The 17,435-nt window shown below is 65.5% G+C and overlaps 2 protein-coding genes across 3 annotated transcripts; both read right to left on the reverse strand.

Annotated features, from left to right (window-relative positions):
- Positions 1-1,048: 1,048 nt before the first annotated feature.
- DCTN6 (dynactin subunit 6) lies at positions 1,049-3,667 on the reverse strand. Its single transcript, XM_052813006.1, is given in 9 exon segments — positions 1,049-1,401; positions 1,508-1,594; positions 1,596-1,651; positions 1,935-1,982; positions 2,186-2,274; positions 2,884-2,923; positions 2,926-2,988; positions 3,144-3,208; positions 3,381-3,667. Coding segments are annotated over 9 exon segments (570 nt in total). The 5' UTR covers positions 3,404-3,667; the 3' UTR covers positions 1,049-1,302.
- Positions 3,668-10,702: 7,035 nt separating this feature from the next.
- BTC (betacellulin) lies at positions 10,703-14,978 on the reverse strand. 2 transcript variants are annotated; one of them, XM_052813032.1, is made up of 6 exons: positions 14,784-14,977; positions 12,037-12,132; positions 11,607-11,724; positions 11,319-11,465; positions 10,920-11,027; positions 10,703-10,807 (listed from the first exon to the last, which is right to left on the reverse strand). In XM_052813032.1, the coding sequence occupies exons 1-5, from the start codon at positions 14,857-14,859 to the stop codon at positions 10,922-10,924; spliced, it is 543 nt and encodes a 180-aa protein (XP_052668992.1). In that variant the 5' UTR covers positions 14,860-14,977; the 3' UTR covers positions 10,703-10,807; positions 10,920-10,921. The 2 variants fall into 2 exon arrangements, with proteins under 2 accessions (XP_052668992.1, XP_052669002.1); XM_052813042.1 differs by lacking the exon at positions 12,037-12,132 and having other exon boundaries at positions 14,784-14,978.
- Between the last annotated feature and the right edge of the window lie 2,457 nt (positions 14,979-17,435).

The following is a 17,435-nucleotide window of genomic DNA, read 5'->3' on the forward strand; positions in this document are numbered from 1 at the left end:
GACATGTTTGGCTACAAGGGCAGGTGGCCCCGAGAGGGAATCGAAAGCACGGGGACCGATCTAGTTACCCAAATCTGCTGAAGCCTCTTGCTTTTGGGGTAAATGCCCGGCAAAAGATTGCCTTGTCTTTCAGCAAGGGGAGAAGTTGGAGACGAGAGACGTGTTTCATCTCCCATTCCTCTCCCCCGCTCCGTGGCCATCTCCACAAAAAGCTTTGGCTGGGGCCGCTCGGGTGGGCTGGAGAGGCGGGTGGCGGCCGGGACAATATCTGTTGTTTAGACTCGGCTTTAGGGAAGAGCTGCCGTTTCCCAACAGCGCTGGACTCTGGGGTTGGAATCGCGAAGCCAAAAAGTGGTAGGTTTTTATTTTTGGTATCCCTGCAACTGAACTCAGGGAGAAAATCTGATCAGCTCCGGTGGGCGCTGCACCGCTTTTGTACCTTGGCCTGCCCCACCTGAAACCCCTGGTCCCAAACCAAAAACCCAAGTCCTGCAGCCCAGCTGGTACTTGGCGTTCCGGTTCCCGATTCCCTCTGTCCTCTCTTTCCTACAGGCATTTCTGCTCCAACATCGATTTCCTTCTGCGCCGAGACAAAACGTCGGGCTGTGCTGTACAAGGATAGAAGGGGAAGTTGTGAACAACATCCCTGGGGAATCTCGGGGGCTGGCTGGGAAGCGTGGACGCATCCGAAGCTCTCCAGAAGAAGGGAAGCCGAGCGGAGGAGCTTCAGCTCCGCTCTGGACCCTCTGGGAGGGAAGCCGAGCAGGAGGCAGCCGGGGGAGAGAGCACGACACCGGCCCCGGAGCCTTTCCCACCCCACTATCCGTATGGATTTGGGGGGTACGGGGCCAGGACACCCCTTTCTCCCAGGAACCCGGCTGTCCCCCGGCGTGGGCCCGTCTCCCTCTGCCGGCAGGCCGGGGAAGGAGCGGGGAGGTGGGATGGCGGCCGGGACACTGGCCCCTGGGCGAGGGAAAGACCCTGTCACTGCTTGTATGAGCAGGGTCCGGCACGTTACCTGACCCCAAAAGAACTGCAGTTCCTCCCCTTGAGAGAAAAGCAGGTGACATTTTTATTCCCCAAACAAAGCACGTAGAATAGAGTTAGTGCGCGAGAGGCAACGGATTCAAAGCTGGTCCGAGATGCTCGGCGGAATATAAATAAAGGACACGAATAAACAAGACGGTTTTGTTTTTTTCAAAGATGGAATGAGGGACGAGGAGACCGGCTGCTTCCCGGGGCCATGCAGTGCTTCGCAGGACCAGATGAAAGCCCCAGTCGGCCACCAGCAGCAGAAGGAGCTCAGCTCTTGACAGGAGTGGACGTGGCCTTCATGGTCTTCTTTAGGTGATGGTAGTTTGGCAAGATCTTCATCAGGAAATCCAACTGCAGCGTCTGGGGCTGGAAACAGAGGCAGGGGAGGTCAGGCAGCGGCCCTGCTGCCACCGCGAAGGTGGTCTGTAGAGGACGGGAGGGTGACGGCGTGTCACCCGTGTGTCGCACCCACCTGCGGCCGCTCGGTCTGGACGCGGCGGAGGCAGTCGGCCCCGTAGATGACGGTGTTTTCGGGGATCACCTCGTAGGTGTTGACGTTTACAGCAGGCCCCGATGATGCAGCCGCTCGTCAGGATCACGTTCCTGCCGACAAATGCTGCCGGAGGGAGAGAGGAATCCTTCTGAGAGTCGTGCCCACGGTGGGGTTAAACCACCAAACATCAACATCACAAGCTGCTCAAAGCCAGGAGCCAGAGCCAGCCCAGCCCAGCTCCCACCGAGGCAGTATCACACGTGGGTTCTGTGTGAAAACCACAGCTTTGTGACAAGCTCCAGCTTGGGCTCAGCTACAGCAAGACAACACCATGTAATCCCCAGCTGTTCCCTACATCTACAAGAGCAAAACCTCACAAGGGCCAAGATGATAAGCTGAGACTTGCCTTTGGATTCAATGACGTTGTTATCTCCCACCTTCATTGCTTGGGAATCTATAGGTCCATGTTAAAGAAAACTGAAAAACGTTGTTTTTATTTCAAAAGGTAAGACCCGATGCCATTTTCAAACCAACACCCTGCACCTTAAATAGCCCCGGGGCTGTTGAAACCCTGACAGAGCCCACATGTGCTTCCCCTTGTACCGATCCGAAAGCGTGGTGTGTCGGACAGTCTGTCTCGCTGCGCAGCAAGGATACAACACCCAACTTCAAAAACATTGTTGGTGCCAATGACCATTGGTTTGGGCTCCACCTCTTCAGTTTCTGGTGTAATATTTTCTGGATACCTGCAAGACGGGAACAATATATTTCGAGTTTTGAGATCACAAAGGTGCTGTCCTGGTGGGCAGCTCAATTTTGCAAGAGGCTGAAGTTATGTATATCCCACCCAATCCGGCCAGGCTGTAAGGGTTCATGAGACCCCTTGCTCTTGCACAGGGTCTTTTACCCTCAGGATTAGGATCCTTCTCCTCTGTCCGCTGGAGAAGGATTCACAGAGGGAGGACTTATTCCCTAGTCGCAGTGCCACGCACATCACAAAAGCACATTAGTTTGTTGGGGTGTTTTTGTTTCTTTTAAATTCTACCTCCCTAGAGTTCTTCGGCTAATGCCCTGCTCCTTAAAGAGCTGTAAACAGAAGCTCACGGTTGACAAGACTGACACGGCATCCGTGTCGAGATAGCTCAGAAAGCACCAAACCTCTGCCAAACCCAGCGCGGGAACATCACCGCGGGATCCTGAACAAACCCCCTCCCCGTCCAGCCTGGCTCGGAGGGACACCGTTCACCCCAAAGCTGTGCTGGGAAGCTGAGCGGCAGTTGTCTCCCGTGAAACGAGACACGCTGGGCTGGGGAACGCCCCCCCCCCCCCCCCCCCAAATCCAGCTTCCAACTGACCCATTTATGATGAGCGCCTGTTCTTCAATCAGGTTGCCTTCCCGATGACGATGGGTCCCGCTTCGGCGATGATCCTGGCTTTGGGGTGGATCACCGTCCTGGGACCTGATGAGGAACAACCCACGGTCACCCCACGGCCGGTCGCGACCCCCACGACAGCACACCCCCCCCCCCCCCGCCCCCGACAGCACACACACCCCCCACGGAGGGGGGTGATGGGGGGGGGTGAAGGTGATAGCGGGCTGGTGCGGGGCCCTTACCGATGGTCACGTCCCCGCGGATCTCGCTCTCCACGCACACCACGGCCCCCGGGGCGATCTTCACGCTGCGGGAAGAGGGTGGGAGGGTTGGGGGGGGTCTGTGAGGGGAACCGTTGGGGCGCGAACAGGGAGGGGGGACACACACGACGACACACGGCTGAGGGGAGTATGTGTGGGGAGCGAGAGATACGGCCCCGCCGCGTCCCGGTGTGTGCGTGGGAGGGAACCGGGACTCACCTCTTCTGCACCTTCTCCGCCATGACAGCGCTGGGGGGGTGGAGTGCGCCTGCGCCGGGCCGCGGGGCTTCGGGCCGTGCACTTTCGGCCTTGCGTTCTCCCCTGGAACCGGGGATCCCCCGTGGGCGGTTCTTCCCACGCACCCCCTGCGACTCAAAGGCAGCCGCGGTTTGAACGCAGCGTCCCCGGTGATACCGGCGGCGGGAGCGGGCGGGCGCTGGGACCCCGGAGGCCGATGGGCAGCCCCGCCCACTCGCCACGCCCCTCTCGCTGACCTCGCCCCCGCTCAGTCTCCTCCCCCCCGGGCGGGGCGGGGCCCCAGAGCGCCTGCGCGGGGCGGGGCCGAGGGAGCTCTGCCGTGTGGCGGCCGCCATCTTGTCGTCCGGCCGGTTCTCTCCGTTCCGGCGGGCGAGCGGAGCCGGGCCGGGCCGGGTGCGGAGCGGCCTGGCCCGCGGACAGTCCCCAAACACCCTCGGGGCTCCTGGGCCTGTTCCGACAGCACGGGCGGGGCGGGGCGGGGCGGAGGGGTTGTGGGGCTCAGCAGCAGAGGCCCGGCTCGGGGCCTGTTCCGGGGCTGAGAACCGGGCCCGGCCGTGGGTTTTCCCGCAGCGAGAGCCGGGCTGGCGAGGTGGAGAAGGGGCTGCGGGGGGAGGACAGTAACTCCGGGGGGGCTCCAGAAGCCGAGTCGTGGGGTCAGACCCCGGCCCGGGAACCCCAAAGCCCCGTCTGGTCAGGGCTGGGGGAGGGAGCCCGAGTCCTGGCTGCGTGGGCCTTGGAAACAAGCCGGCGGGGGCGGGGGGGGGCCAAGGCCCCTGTTTTGGGGGTGGGAAGCCGAGAGGGAGCCGAGCGTCTGCGGGACGCGACGCTTCACGCAGAGACCGAGTCCTGCGTTGGGGGAGCGTGAAGCCGGGCTCGTTCGGCAATTTGGGGGCTTCAAACCAGGATCCTTCGGGCAGTTTTGGGTTCCTGAACTGGAGACCAAGTCATGTGTTTTGGAGCTCGGAAGCGGAGACCAAGTCCAGCATTTGGGAGCTTTAAACCGGGCTCGTTTGGCCAATTTCAGGTTTCTGAAAAGAGAGACTAAAAGTCCTGCATTTTGGGAGTGTCAAACCAGGCTCATATGGCAGTTTAAGGACTTGACAAGGGAGACCAAGTCCTGCGTTTTAGGGCTCAGAAGCAGAGCCCAAATCCAGCATTTCAGGGCTTCAATCCAGGCTCATTTGGCCAATTTTGAGTTCCTGAACAGGAGACCAAGTTCAGCATTTTGGGCCCAGAAGCAGAGCCCAAGTCCAGCGTTTTGGGGCTTCAAACCGGGCTCATTCAGCCAATTTTGGGTTTCTGAAAAGAGAGACCAAGTCCTGCGTTTTGGGGCTTCAGAGCAGGATCATTCAGGCAATTTTGGGAACGGGAGGTTTAAGTCCTGCGTTCTGGGGCTCAGAAGCAGAGACCAAGTCCAGCATTTTGGAGCTTCAGGCTCATTTGGCCAATTTGGGGTTTCTGAAAAGAGACACTAAGTCCTGCGTTTTGGGGCTCAGAGGCAGAGCCCAAGTCTGGCATTTTAGGGCTTCAGTCCGGGCTCATTCGGCCAGTTTTGGACTCCTGAACAAGAGACTAAGGCCTGCATGTTTGGGCTGAGAAGCAGGATCATGCAGGCAATTTGGGGAACTGGAGACCAAGTCCTGCATTTTGAGGCTTCAAACCAGGCTCATTCAGCCAATTTTGGGGTTTCTGGAGACCAAGCCATGTGTTTCAGGGCTCAAAAGCCAGGCTCATTTGACCAATTTGGGGTTTCTGAAAAGAGAGACTAAGTCCTGCGCTTCGGGGCTCAGAGGCAGAGCCTGAGTCTGGCATTTCAGGGCTACAATCCAGGCTCATTTGGCCAGTTTTGGGTTCCTAAAGAGACACTAAGTCCTGTGTTTCAGGAGTGTCAAACCAGGCTCATCTGGGCAGTTTAAGGGGTTGAAAAGAGAAACCAAGTCCTGTGTTTTGGGGTTGAGAAACAGAGACTAAGGCAGTCCTGTATTTTGGGGCTTCAATCCAGGCTCATTTGGCCAGTTTGGGCTTTGGGAACTGGAGACTAAGTCCTGCATTCTGGGGCTCAAAACCAGGCTCACCTCGCCCATTTTGGGGCAGCAGACCAGGCTCATTGGGCCAGTTTGGGGTTTGGGAACTGGAGCCCAAGTCCTGTATGCTGGGTCTCAGGCCGCATCCCCCGTGTCGGTGCTTGAAAACCAGAGCCCCAGCCCGGCCTTGCTGGGACCGGGACTGGGCTCACGGGGGCAGCCGGAGGGTTGGAAGGCAGCGACCGAGCCCGGCCTCCCTGGGCTCCCGGCCGGGCTCGGCTCACTTGCCCGGTGCTGGGGCTCGGGAGACAGACCCGGCCCCGGGTTCGGGGGCTCGGGACCGGCCCCCGTCGCTGCTGCGGGGCCGGGCGGCAGAGCCCCAGCCCCGCGGGTTCCCGGCGAGGGTCCGGGGGCAGACGGCGCTGCGGGAGGAGCCGGGAGGCCCCTTCCCCGGGGGTGGGAGGGTGCGGCGGGACCCGGGCAGACGGTGCCGGGGCTGCCCCAGCCCTCGTCCGGCGTCTGCGCCGAGCCGCCGGTGCCTGTTGCGGGACACCGGCCCCGGCGGGAGCGGGAGAGGCGGGACTTGGGCCGCCGGTCCCCGCTCCCGGCTCGGACCCGGACCCGACCCCGGAGCGCGGCTCCTCCTGCCCGCGGCGCCGGGACGGGGAGGGCCAGGCGGGGCTCGGGGCTCCGGAGCGGCCGGTTCCCCGGCTGCTCGGGGCGGGAGAGAGCCCCGGGCCCCGCACCCCGCCGGCACCGCGCGCCCGCGAGGCCCGGCCCCACCTCACCGCCCCCGGCCTCCGCACCACCCCCGGAAAAGCCGCCGGGCCCAGCCGGGGCTCCGTCCCCGCGTCCCGAGCGACGGGTCCCGCCGAGCGCCCCCGACCCGCTACCAACGTCCGCCGCGGTCGCTGCCGGCGCCGGTCTGGCGGCGGAAGAGGAGGTGAGGAGGGGCGGGGCCTCGGCGCGCATGCGCGGGGCAGGCACAGGTGCGAGCGGGCGTGGTCTCCGTGCGCATGCGCGGAGCGGGGCAGGCACAGGTGCGGTGGGGCGGGGCCGCAGGGCGCCTGCGCGGGGCGGGGCGGCACAGGTGCGACCGGGCGGGGCCGCGGGGCGGGGCCTGGGTGCGCCTGCGCGGGGCGGGGCCGAGCAGATTTGAGCCCCGGCGGCCGCCGGCGGCCCCCTCCTCTCGTTCCCCCGCGGCGGCAGCGGCGGCGGCCGGGCCGGGTTCCCCCGGCGGGGCCCGGGGCCGCGGAGCCGGGAAGGGGCCGCGGGGTGCTGCCGGCGGAGGGGCGGCGGGGCTCGGGGAATAAAGCCCGGAGGGCCGCAGCCCGGCGCCCCCCGCCCCGTCCTCGTTCTCGCCCGCGGCCGGGCCCGCCCCGCCGGTCCCCCCGGCCCGGCAGCGGCGGGGTTTGGGGCTCCGCCGGGCGCTCTGGGGACTCGAGAGCCGCGGGGGTCCCGGCCCGAGCCGGGCGTTTCCCCGGGCGGAGCAGAGAGCCCCGGGGCTGCAGTCATGGGGCTGGGCCGGGGGCTGGAGCAGAGCCCCAGTCCCGCTGGTTTGGGCTCAGAAACGGAGCCCCGGGCGGCTGCTGCTGCGGCCAGAGCCCGGGGGGTGTTGGTGGGAGTTGGGGGAAGTTGGGGAACTGGTTTGGGTGTTGGGGGGGCACTGGGTGGTGGGGGCCTGGGTTGGGTGTTGGAGAATTGGGTGGTGGGGGCCTGGGTTGGGTGTTGGAGAATTGGGTGGTGGGGAACTGGTTTGGGTGTTGGGGGGGCACTGGGTGGTGGGTGGGAGGTGTAGGGGCCTGGGTTGGGTGGTGGGAGGTGGTGGGTGAGGGCTGGGGTGGGGGGGGGTGGGCAGGGTGCGTGGACCCCCACCGGAGGTGGGGGTCTGGTCGCGTTGGTCCCCGAAGCTTGGGAGGCTGGCATGCACCAGGCCGAATTAAACGTCTGAGATAGTCTCTGGGGGAAAAGGTGCTTTTCGCTGCGGGTTTCCAACTCTTTATTCAAGGGGTGTCCCACCCCCGGACCAGTGATTGAACAGTAAACACACGAGTCACTGCCTGTACAGTTATGACATTTCATATTCAAGTCATGACAGTGATTGATTTACGACCTTGCCAAAAGCCAAGATCGTCTTAACAAACACAAGCTGGAACAGGAGATGGAGCTGAAACCAACTGGAGTCTATAACAAGCTGGAGCTGTCCATGAGCCGGGGCAGAAACAAATGAGCTGCAGATGAACTAGAGCTGGAACACAAGCCAGAGCCATCCAAGAGCTTGAGCTGGGCCTGAAATGAATGGAGGCAGAAACAAATGAGCTGAAGGTGCAAACAAGGTGGAGCTGAAAACAGGGGGGGAGCCAACATGAACAGGGGCAGAAACAACCCACCTGGAGCTGCAAATGAGCTGGAGCCACAAACGAGCTGGATCTGAAACCAGGGCAGAAACGAGCTGGACCTGCAAACAAACAGGAGCCTGAACCAATAAAGAAATGAAAACAAATGGGGGCCCAAACAACTGACCTGAAGCCCCACTGAGCTGGAGCTGCGCAGTCCCAGCAGCGTTGCAGGGCAGGCATCAGCGTCAGTCTCGGTGCAGGCAGCCCGGCTTCTTCCTGGGGCTCCTGCGTCGGTCCCTGCGCAGGGAGGGATGTGGGACAATCAGGTCCTGGCAGCACGGCCTGGACCAAAGAGCCCCCGAGCTGCTGCCCCTGCAAACCTGCTGCCTCCCGGGCACGGGCAGCTCTGCCCGGGCTTTTGGCAGCGTCTTGCCAGTGCCACATACCCACGATGGGAAGGGAGGGAGAGACAGGGACAGGACACCAGAAACTTCTCCCCAGGAGAGCGGGCAAGAGCCAGGAGCTGGCTGAAAACCCTCCACACCCCATGCAGCAGCGGCAGCGGCGGCACAGACCGACAAATGGCAGCCCCGGGGCTGGGGCCAGCACCGCACCAGTGCCAGCGGGGTCTGGGCCTGACCCCAGCAGCACCCGCTCCTGCCCCTGCAAATGCACAGCACTGACCTGCTTGGCCCTGGCTCGGGGTGGGCTGCGGGAAGGGGAACCGTGGGCCCCCCCAGGGCCCCCCTGCACCCACAAACAGCCACGGGGGGAACAACCATCGAGGTTGAACAACCCGAGGGATGTGCACTGGGATCCCTCCTTCCCCCCAAAGGCACCCACCCTCCCCGTCCCTCGGCCGGCAGGACAAGGTGCAAAGCCAACGTGCCCCAAGCACAAAACTGCTCCCCGAGCTCCGGCCAGGCCCAGCTCCCTCACACCCGCTCCGTCCTGGCAGCCCCCGTGCCCCGCTCCCACGGCCAGGGACAGGACCCCCGCCTGCCCCTCCATTCCCAGGGACCCTGCAGGGACCCGGCCTGGCACCAGAGATCCCCCAGGCACAGCTGGCCCCAGGAGCCGAGCGCCCCAGTCCCACCGCACAGCTCCGCTCAGTCGCCGCCTCGGGACACTCACCTCACCAGGCATGTCCTCCCCGCCGGTGTCCCCCGGCCCTCGGGGCCGCGCTCCGAGCCCGGGCGTCGGGACGAGCCTTCCCCATGCACCGGCACAGCCGTGCGGCACCGCATGGGCCGCCAGCACTGGGACGGCCGTCGGTCCCTGTTCCCGGCCAGGTCGGCTTCACCATCTCACCGATGGGGCTGTGGGAGCCGGTGTGGGTCCCTGGAGCGGCCTCTGCTCCCACCGCAGTGTGTTTTGAGCTGAAAAAAGAAGGATTTCAGTCGAAGCAGGGCTTCGTGCAAGGCCCAGAGCCACCCCCAGGCCCTCGCCGTAGCGAGGATGACGCCAGGCAAGCCCCAAGGGCTGAACCCCAGTGGAAACCAGTTCGCCCCAGCAGCAGGTCCCACACTCACCAGTCCGAGCATTCCCTGGCTCCAGCAGAGGAGGGGTCCATCCTGCTGGCAGCCGCTCCGGAAAAGAGCTGGGGAGAAGAAACCAGCCGGCGCCTGTGCCGGGAGGGGACCCGGCCGCAGGAGGGGTCACCGGCCGCCCCGGCAGACCCCCGGCCCCGCCGGGTCCCCATCTCGCCCAGGTCCCAGGTGGGAGACGCGGCATGCAGAGCCCCCACGGCCGGTCGCCGGGTCACGGTTCGAGCAGGGGCTGATCCCGCGGTGGAAACGGGGAGCTGCCGGGGACCCCCAGCCCCACAGTCTGAGCTGCAGCCGCTACCCCCACCCCTCACCCCAAGAGGGGACCCCAGAGGGTCGGTGCCCAAACCCACCGGGAAGGTCACCGGGCACCCACGGGGGGTCCCGCTCCAGGGGGGAGAGGGAAAGGGACCACCGGCCCGCGGCTGCCAGGGCAGGCAGCGACGGCAGCTCCTGCCGCTGGGAAAGCCGGGGGCCCACAGCCAGCCGGCGCCGGGCCCGGGTCCCCCGTGGGTCCCGGCAGGAGCCCCCCCGCCGAGAGCCAGGGGGTCCGGCCGCGGGAGGGGACGGGACGGGGCAGCCCCCGCTGGCCGGTGCCCCCGCTCCCCCACCGGAGCCCGCCCGTGGGGGGGAGAAGGGACGAAACGGCTCCGGCTCGCCCCGTTCGGCCCCGGTTTTCACCCGTCTCCCCCCAGTTTTGCCCGGTTTCCCTCGCCCGGCCCCGTCCCGGCACCCCGAGGCCGCCCAGGGCAGGCGGGAGGCGGCGTCACCCCCGGTTCCCGAGAACCACGGCCGGAGCCGCCCCGGAGAAGCCGGGACACCCGACCCCCGGCGCGGCTACAACCGGTACCCGACACAGCGACACCCTCGCCCCGGCCCGGGGCACGCCCGGAGGCACCGGTGTCCGCTCGGCCCCAGGCGGGGAGACGCGGCGGCAGCCGCAGGAGCGGCCGCGACGGAGACGGAGAAGCAGCCCCAGCACGGCCGCCCGGAGCCGGGCCCCGAGCCCGACAGGGTCCCTGGGAGCCGGGACCGGGACCGGGACCGGGAGCGGGACCGGGAGCGGGACGCCGCTCCCGCCGCCGCCGCGCCGGTCCCGCGACGGCGGCGCCCCCTGGCGGCCGCGCGTGGGTTTTGAAGCCTCGGGGACCTGCCGCGCACCTGCCCCGCACGGCGGCGCCCCCTGGCGGACGCGAAGCGGCAGCGGTGAGACCACCGGGGCGGGTGGAGGCCGGTGGGAGCCCGGGAGCGGGGGGGGGAAGGAATTTGGGGAGCACAGCGGCACGGCTGGGCCTGACACCCCCCCCTTCCCCTCCCACCGGTGGGGGTGTGATGGCGAGAGGGGGCCCCTAAGGACCACGGCGACACGGGGACACCTTTCCGTCACCCCTTTATTTAAGCCGTCGTAAGTTTTAGCCCTCGCCCATCGAGCCAGCCGGTGCCGCCGTCCGGGACCCGCCTGCAGGTACCTGGAGCTCCTGCGGAGAGAGGGCAGGAGGCCTTCAGCCTCAGCGGCCACCCCCAACAGGGCGGGGGTCTCCCGTCACCCTGGGCTCGGCCGACCCCCCCCCCCCCCCCGTCCCCACGCACCTTCACGCGATGCCCGTCTCCAGCATGTCCTCGCTTTTGGAAGGCGAATTCTTGTTTAACGTCTCCATCTCTTCTGCCTTTCTCTTCCTACGCTGCTTCCGACAGTGGCTGGGGGCGGGGGGGAGGTGTGTAATAATTAAAAAGCAGAACGAGGCACCGTGGCGATGCTGCTCCTCCTCCCTCTGCTTTCACCTTGCAGAAGCCCTGGATGGGATCGCACGTGGTTTCCAGCCCCGAAGCGACGTCCCGTGCACCTCCCAGCACCCTCAGAAGCGAACGAAGCATCCCAAATTCAACCTGCCCCAAGCCAGCGGACGTGGGCAGGATTTGCTCCCAATCCGAGGCTGCCCCTTCCCTTCCTGCCCCTCGCCCCATGTGCGTCCCCCCCACGCCACGTACTGACTGCAGAGGCAGGCGCAAACGATGAGGATGATGAGGCTGACGATGGCGGCGATCAAGGAGATGATCACGATCTGGCCCCGGTCGCCTCGCAGGTAGAAGATGTCCACCCTCTCGCAGCGAGCCCCCGTGTAGCCTCGTTCGCACCTGCCCCGTGGTACAGGGGACGCAGAGGGGGGGTCCGAAAAACCGCCGTGGTGCCTGTGCCCCCCTCCTCCCGCTCAGCGGGGGAGGACGGGCACGGTGTCCCCACCCCGTGCCACCACGTCCCCGCCGGCAGTGGCTTACACGCAAGCCGGAGCCTTCTCGGCCACGAGGAAGCGGCATCTCCCTTTGACGCAGTAGTGCTTGTACTCCTCCGGGCACCTGGAGAAGTGACCCTGTCGCCTCAGCTGCGTCACGTTCCCTGGGGGTGACAAGGACAAAGAAATTCCCCCCCCCCCCAGGGGTTACGGTTCTGCCCGGGGGTGGTGGCAGCATCCCGGAGCTGGTCCATCTCCACGGCAGGTCTGAGCCCGGCGAGAGGCAAAGAGCCACCGGCATGTGTGTCCTTGGCCGTGGCGTGCCGGCCCTGGCCGCTTCCCGGCTCGGTGGATGCCGCACGGCTTACACTAGACAAAACACCCTGCCTATCCTCCATCCCGGCCCTCTCCCCCACACCTCCCGTCCGACGACGCCAGCTCCCCCGAGCATCCTGGCACCGGTGCCGCCGCCTTACCCGTGCAGTTCTCGGCCGCGCCGCAGGTGAGCCCCTCCGTGCCGTGGCCGGCGGTGACGTTGGCGTCGGCGCCCACGCAACTGAAAAACGCCAAGCCTGAAACAAGCAGCGGAGGTGGCTCGGGGGGGGGAAGCCCGGCCGGAGCCCCGGCATCACCACCACCGCCGCCCCACCGCAGCCGCTCTCCTGGCCCTTGCCGCAGGGAGGGGACTGGCAAAGGGCTCCGCAGCTGCGCCCACGGCCCCCCTTCCCTGGCAGCATCAGCTTTTCCCCAGAGGCGAGGAGAAGGGAAAGCCGGTCCCCGCCTGCCTCCTCCACCCACCAACACCCCAGCATGGGGGATCCGGGAGCCAGCGGGGTGGGTTTTGGGGGGCACAGCCCTGCCTGCAGGCAGCCAGCGGCCCCTTTGCCCGGGGAGGACGCAGGGGGGAATCCCCAGGGAGGTCCGGCTCGCTCCACTGCCCTTTTTGAAGAGCCAGGGCCGCTGAAAAACACACCTGCCATGGGAGCGAGGGGACGGCAGCGCTGCCATTCAGCACCCACCGAAACCCAGTTGCTCCCGGCGCGCAAGTGCTAAATCTCCATTGCAACACCGGTCACTGCCGCACCGGGCCACGGGATGCCCGGCACGAAGCGAGCCGGCAAAGGGGCGACCATGCTCGCCGTGGCCACGGGACGAAGCCAAGGGCCGGCTCAGCCCCGGCACGTCACGGCGGCAGTAACCGGATCGCTGGCATACCAGCACTGACTCAGCAGGGCCCCGCTCCCAGCCTGGCCCTCCCCAGGGATTCACCCTGCTGCGGTGGCACCCAGGGGAGGGGGGGGACAGGTCCTGCCTGATGGGGCAGGGTGCTGGGTGGCTCCCACGGGGGGTGGCACACCGAGGCGGGGGGGTGTTTCCATCACGAGTGGGTACGCTTTGCATCTCGGCCACGTTGAGGCCTCCTGGAAAGGGGGAAGTTTGGGCAGCCGAGCCCGGGCAGCCTCGTCCCCCCCGTCCCATGGCAGGGACGTTCCCAGCACACGCGTCCCTCCCGGCTATATATAGCCACCGCCGCGCTAACGACGTGCTTTGGGTAACAGAGCTGCAACGAGGCCGGGGCTGAGCCTTGGCCAGGCCTTCTCCGCTAACGAGCATCCCCTCCCCGGCCGAAAAAGCCCGCCGGGGAGGAGACGGAGCCCACCGCCCGATCTGGCCCAGGCAGCGGGGTGGGATCTGCCCGGTGGGAGCCAAGGGATGAGCCACGGGGCGGCTGCCCCCCCCTCCCCGGGAACCAGCTGCGGGCGGCACGGGCAGGCAGCGGCGCAGGGCGGGAGGCTGACTTCACCCCCGGTGACCGAGTTCGCAGCTCGGCATGGAAAGATTCCCCACCAAGACGAGATCCCCACCCTTATTGCAACCAGATGCAGAGATTTGGCATCCTCCGGGCTGGCAGCCCCTCGGCGAGGACCGCCCCGGCGGCACCGCCAGCTCCCGGGGGGGTGCAGGGGGGTCCCCCCCGACACCCAGATCTCAGCACCCAGGAGCTGCGGGTGCAAACCACCTCACCTCTTTGATGCACGGAGAGCCCAGCTCCGCTATCTAAGGCTGTGCCCTTTCCTGAGCAGCCGGAGATAACTGAGGAAAGCATCCCAAATACCGGATTATTTTGCCCTAACACCCCCTATGCTTCCCTGGGAAAGCCCGAATTGCAGGAGAGCAACCGCCCGGGGCATTGCCTTGGTCTGATGGGCACCCCAGCCCCAAAACAGGTTGGCCACCCTTGATTTCCTCCTGCCAGCACAGGTTTGGCAGGTTTTGCAGAGCGCTGTCACCAGCCCTGCCGAAGGGCCAAACCCAAACTGCTCCCGGCGGAGGGGAAGGCTCCCCCAAAACCCCAGGGCTGGCACTCTCTGCCAGGGCGCATCGCCAAGCCCGGCTGATGTTCAGCCCTACGCGTGGTTATCTCCCGCCAGCCCCGAGCAGGCAGCTGCCTGCAGCTTTGCCTGCTTCCCGAGCACTTAGGAACTAACACGGGGTCAGTCGCGCACTTGCCGAATAGGTACTGCCTCCCTTCTCACACCCCCAATCCCCCGGCGTTGCCGAGGATGGCAAAACATGGATATTTGGGCATCCGTGAGCAGTGTCCCATCAACAGGTGGTAAAAGCATCCCAGCCCCGCTCCAGGGTTCAGCCAGGACACCCTGGCCCCAAGGGGTTCAGGGATTCAGAGCCAAGCCGGCATGGGCAGGGGGGAGGACTGGGATGGGATGGTGGGGAGCACCAGGATGGGGGAATGTGGGGGGAGCATTGGGACGGGTGCGGGGAAGCATGGGGGAGCACAGGGACAGGACTGGGTAAACACCAGGCTGGGCATGGGGGAAGGATTGGGATGGGATTGTCCGGGGGACACAGGGATGGGACTGGAGAAACACCAGGGCGGGCACGGTGAGCACTGGGATGGGACAGGAGCAACACGGGGATGGGGTGGGATGGGGGTACAGGGGATCAGCGGGATGGGATCCGGTAGCACCGGGACGGGACCGGGAGGCAGGTGGAGGATCACCAGCGTGGGACTGGGACCAGCCCGGGCTGGGGCAGAGAAAGGACGGGGCTGGGACGGAGGGGGGGCACCGGGCCGGGACAGGGCGGGGGAGCCAGCCGGGCAGGGGCAGCCCGCGACCGGGACCGGGCCGGGGACCGGGACCGTAGCGTGGCAGGGAGACCCCCGTGCCGATCCCCGCCGCCTCGGGTACCCCCTACTTACCGGAGGCGAGGGCCAGGCAGAGCAGCAGGGTACCGGGGCCGCCGCCCGGGGCCGGGGCCGCCGCCGCCGCTTCCATACGCGCCGCCGCCTCCGCCTGCCCGGTGCCCGGCGGCTGCGGCGGGGCGGGCCGCGGCGGGACGGGGGCGGCCGCTGCCAGCACCGCCGCCCTCCTCCTCCTCCTCCTCCTCCTCCTCCTCCTCCTCCAGCTGCCCGGCTCCTACCCAGCCGGAGGCATCCCTTGGCGGACCGGGGGTGGCCCCCTGCCTCCCCGCCACGCGTGTCGTGTCCCGTCCCCCCCCCACGCGTGTCCGGTCCCCCCCACGCGTGTCCCACCCCCGCATTAGCCACTCCTGGCCCCCGCCTGCCCGGCCTGGCAGGAGCAGCGAGCGCAGGAGGCGTCGAGCAGATGCCTCGCCCCGGCATCCCTGGGGATTCGGGGAGCGAGTGGGACCCCCCCCACTCATCCCGCCATCCCGGTTTCCGAGTGGGGCTCCGGGCGTTCCCCTCCCCAAAGGGCCGCAGCCCAGCCTCACCTCCCCAAAGCTGTTTATCCCTGGCCGGAGTGTTACGAAAAGGGAGATTTATTCCTAGCGAGCTGCTAATAAAACACCCTCCCAAAGCCCTTGGCAGGGAATGACGGCAGCTACAAATAATTTTGCGAGGGGCTGTGCCTTGGCACAAGCCTTCTGCACGCCGGCCTTGGGGTTGTTTTGATTTTTTTTTTTGCCTTGGGGTGGCTGGGAGGATGCTGCTGGTCCCCCCCTGCCCCGAGCGATGTCCCGAGGAGGAGGAGGAGGAGAGCCCCACTGGGGTGAAGGTGTCCCCCAGGATGCTGGCACATCCCCTCCTGGCATCTGGGGATGCTCAGTAGGGATGCGGTGCCACGAGCTGATGCTGCGCTGGCCCTAAGGAAAGCAAAAGAACTTCGCCCGGCAAAGAGGAGCTCAGGCAGGGAGGGGTGGTGGGGCTGCTGCCTGCTCGGTGTCATTACAGGCATGAAATAAGGGGGGGGGGGGGGCGGGAAATGAAAGACTGGAAAGAACGGGTGACCTCAAACCGCAAGCTGGCAGCTATTAATGCAAGCGCTGGCAGCCACCCAGCCATGCCATTTGGCCGCCGGCCAGGGGGTGAGCGAGCTCCCGTGGCCTCGGCCAGCCAAAAAACCCAGCCACAAGCTCTGGCACATCGGTACTGCCGGCCCCTTGGCTCGCGGCCACCCCGGCTCCCGGCTGGTGGCTGGGGGGAGACCCCAGCCCCAACCCCCCGAAAGCAGGCAGGATGTGCTAAACCACTGGAGAAACGTTGCAAAGCTCCGGCGGGGACGGCAGCGACTTGGGCAAGACCGGGGAAACCAGCAGCTAGCACCTGGATGTGGCACGGGGCCACCCAAGAGGAGCCAGCTTCATCCCTGTGGGGCAGGCAAAGGCAGGGAGCAAGCAGCAAAAATCCTTGTGCCCAGCAAAAGAAAACGGTCTCCCTTCAGCACCCTTCATATTTGGATAAAATTGAGGAGAGAAAGCATTTTAAAGAGGTTTTAAAAGAGCTGGAGCCCCAGGGCAGATGTCACCAGAGGCAATGGTTTCCGTTCTCCAGTAGGAACAGGGAAGGGCTGGCAGAAGGTATCTCCAAAAAGGGACCTCTCACTGGCCGTACGTCCTCCGCTCTCACTGTCGCCGCGAGTATCACACCTTTCCCGAGGGAGGCCCAGGGACCTGTGTGGCCAGGCAGATGTTACCCCCAGATGTGGCCAGGCAGAGCTGGCCATGCCGCGGTGACCGGGCAAGTGTGGCCCTGCTGATGAGACCAGGCAAAGGTGGCCCGACAGTTGAGACCAGGCAGAAGTGACCAGACAGAGGTGGCCCTGCTGAGGTGACCATTTTGATGAGTCCAGGCAGAGATGGCCATGCTGATGAGACCAGGCAAGGGTTGACCAGGCAGATGTGACCATACAGAGGTGACCAGGCAGGTGCGGCCCTACTGAGGTGGCCACGCAGAGGTGACCATGCCGATGAGACCAGGCAGAGGTGACCAGGCAGAGGTGACCGTGCTGATGAGAGCAGGCAGAAGTGGCCTGCAGATGGCAGCTGGAGCCCGAGGACGGTGCAGGGGCATTCAAGGCTTCCTACAGCCCAGACCTTTGCACCCCAGCACCCAGCTCAGGCGTGGGGTTTGCACCCAACGCCACGGTGGGGAGCGGCGGCCGAGCCCAGCCCTTCCCTCTCCCCCTGCCTGCGGAAACATGCAGCACCTTCTGCAAAAGGAAGTCAAAAAAAGGATGGGAGACAGGCGGCAGGGAAATTATCAAGCAGTTCCCACGGCACCAAGTTCCCGCAGCGATAAGAGCATTATTTTTCCTCCTCCCAAGAGGAGGAAAAGTTTCAAGGAGAGCTGAGATGCTGATGCCGCCCGACGTACGGCAAGGCAGCTGGCATGCCGGCCGCTCCAGAAAAGCCAGCTGACTTGGATTTTGTGTCCTGCTGTTTTAGGCCCGGAGCCAGGATCCGTCCCGAGAAAACACCACACAATGCAAGAGAATAGATGGCTGCGTAACCCCAGTTAAAGATAGCTCGGCCACGGCCAGGGTTCGATGACATCCTTTTCTGTAGCAAGCGTGCGAAAGCCCGGAGAAGACGAGTTCAGCCTGAAAACATT

The sequence above is a fragment of the Harpia harpyja genome, chromosome 2 (assembly GCF_026419915.1).
Source record: "Harpia harpyja isolate bHarHar1 chromosome 2, bHarHar1 primary haplotype, whole genome shotgun sequence".
NCBI lineage: Eukaryota > Metazoa > Chordata > Aves > Accipitriformes > Accipitridae > Harpia > Harpia harpyja.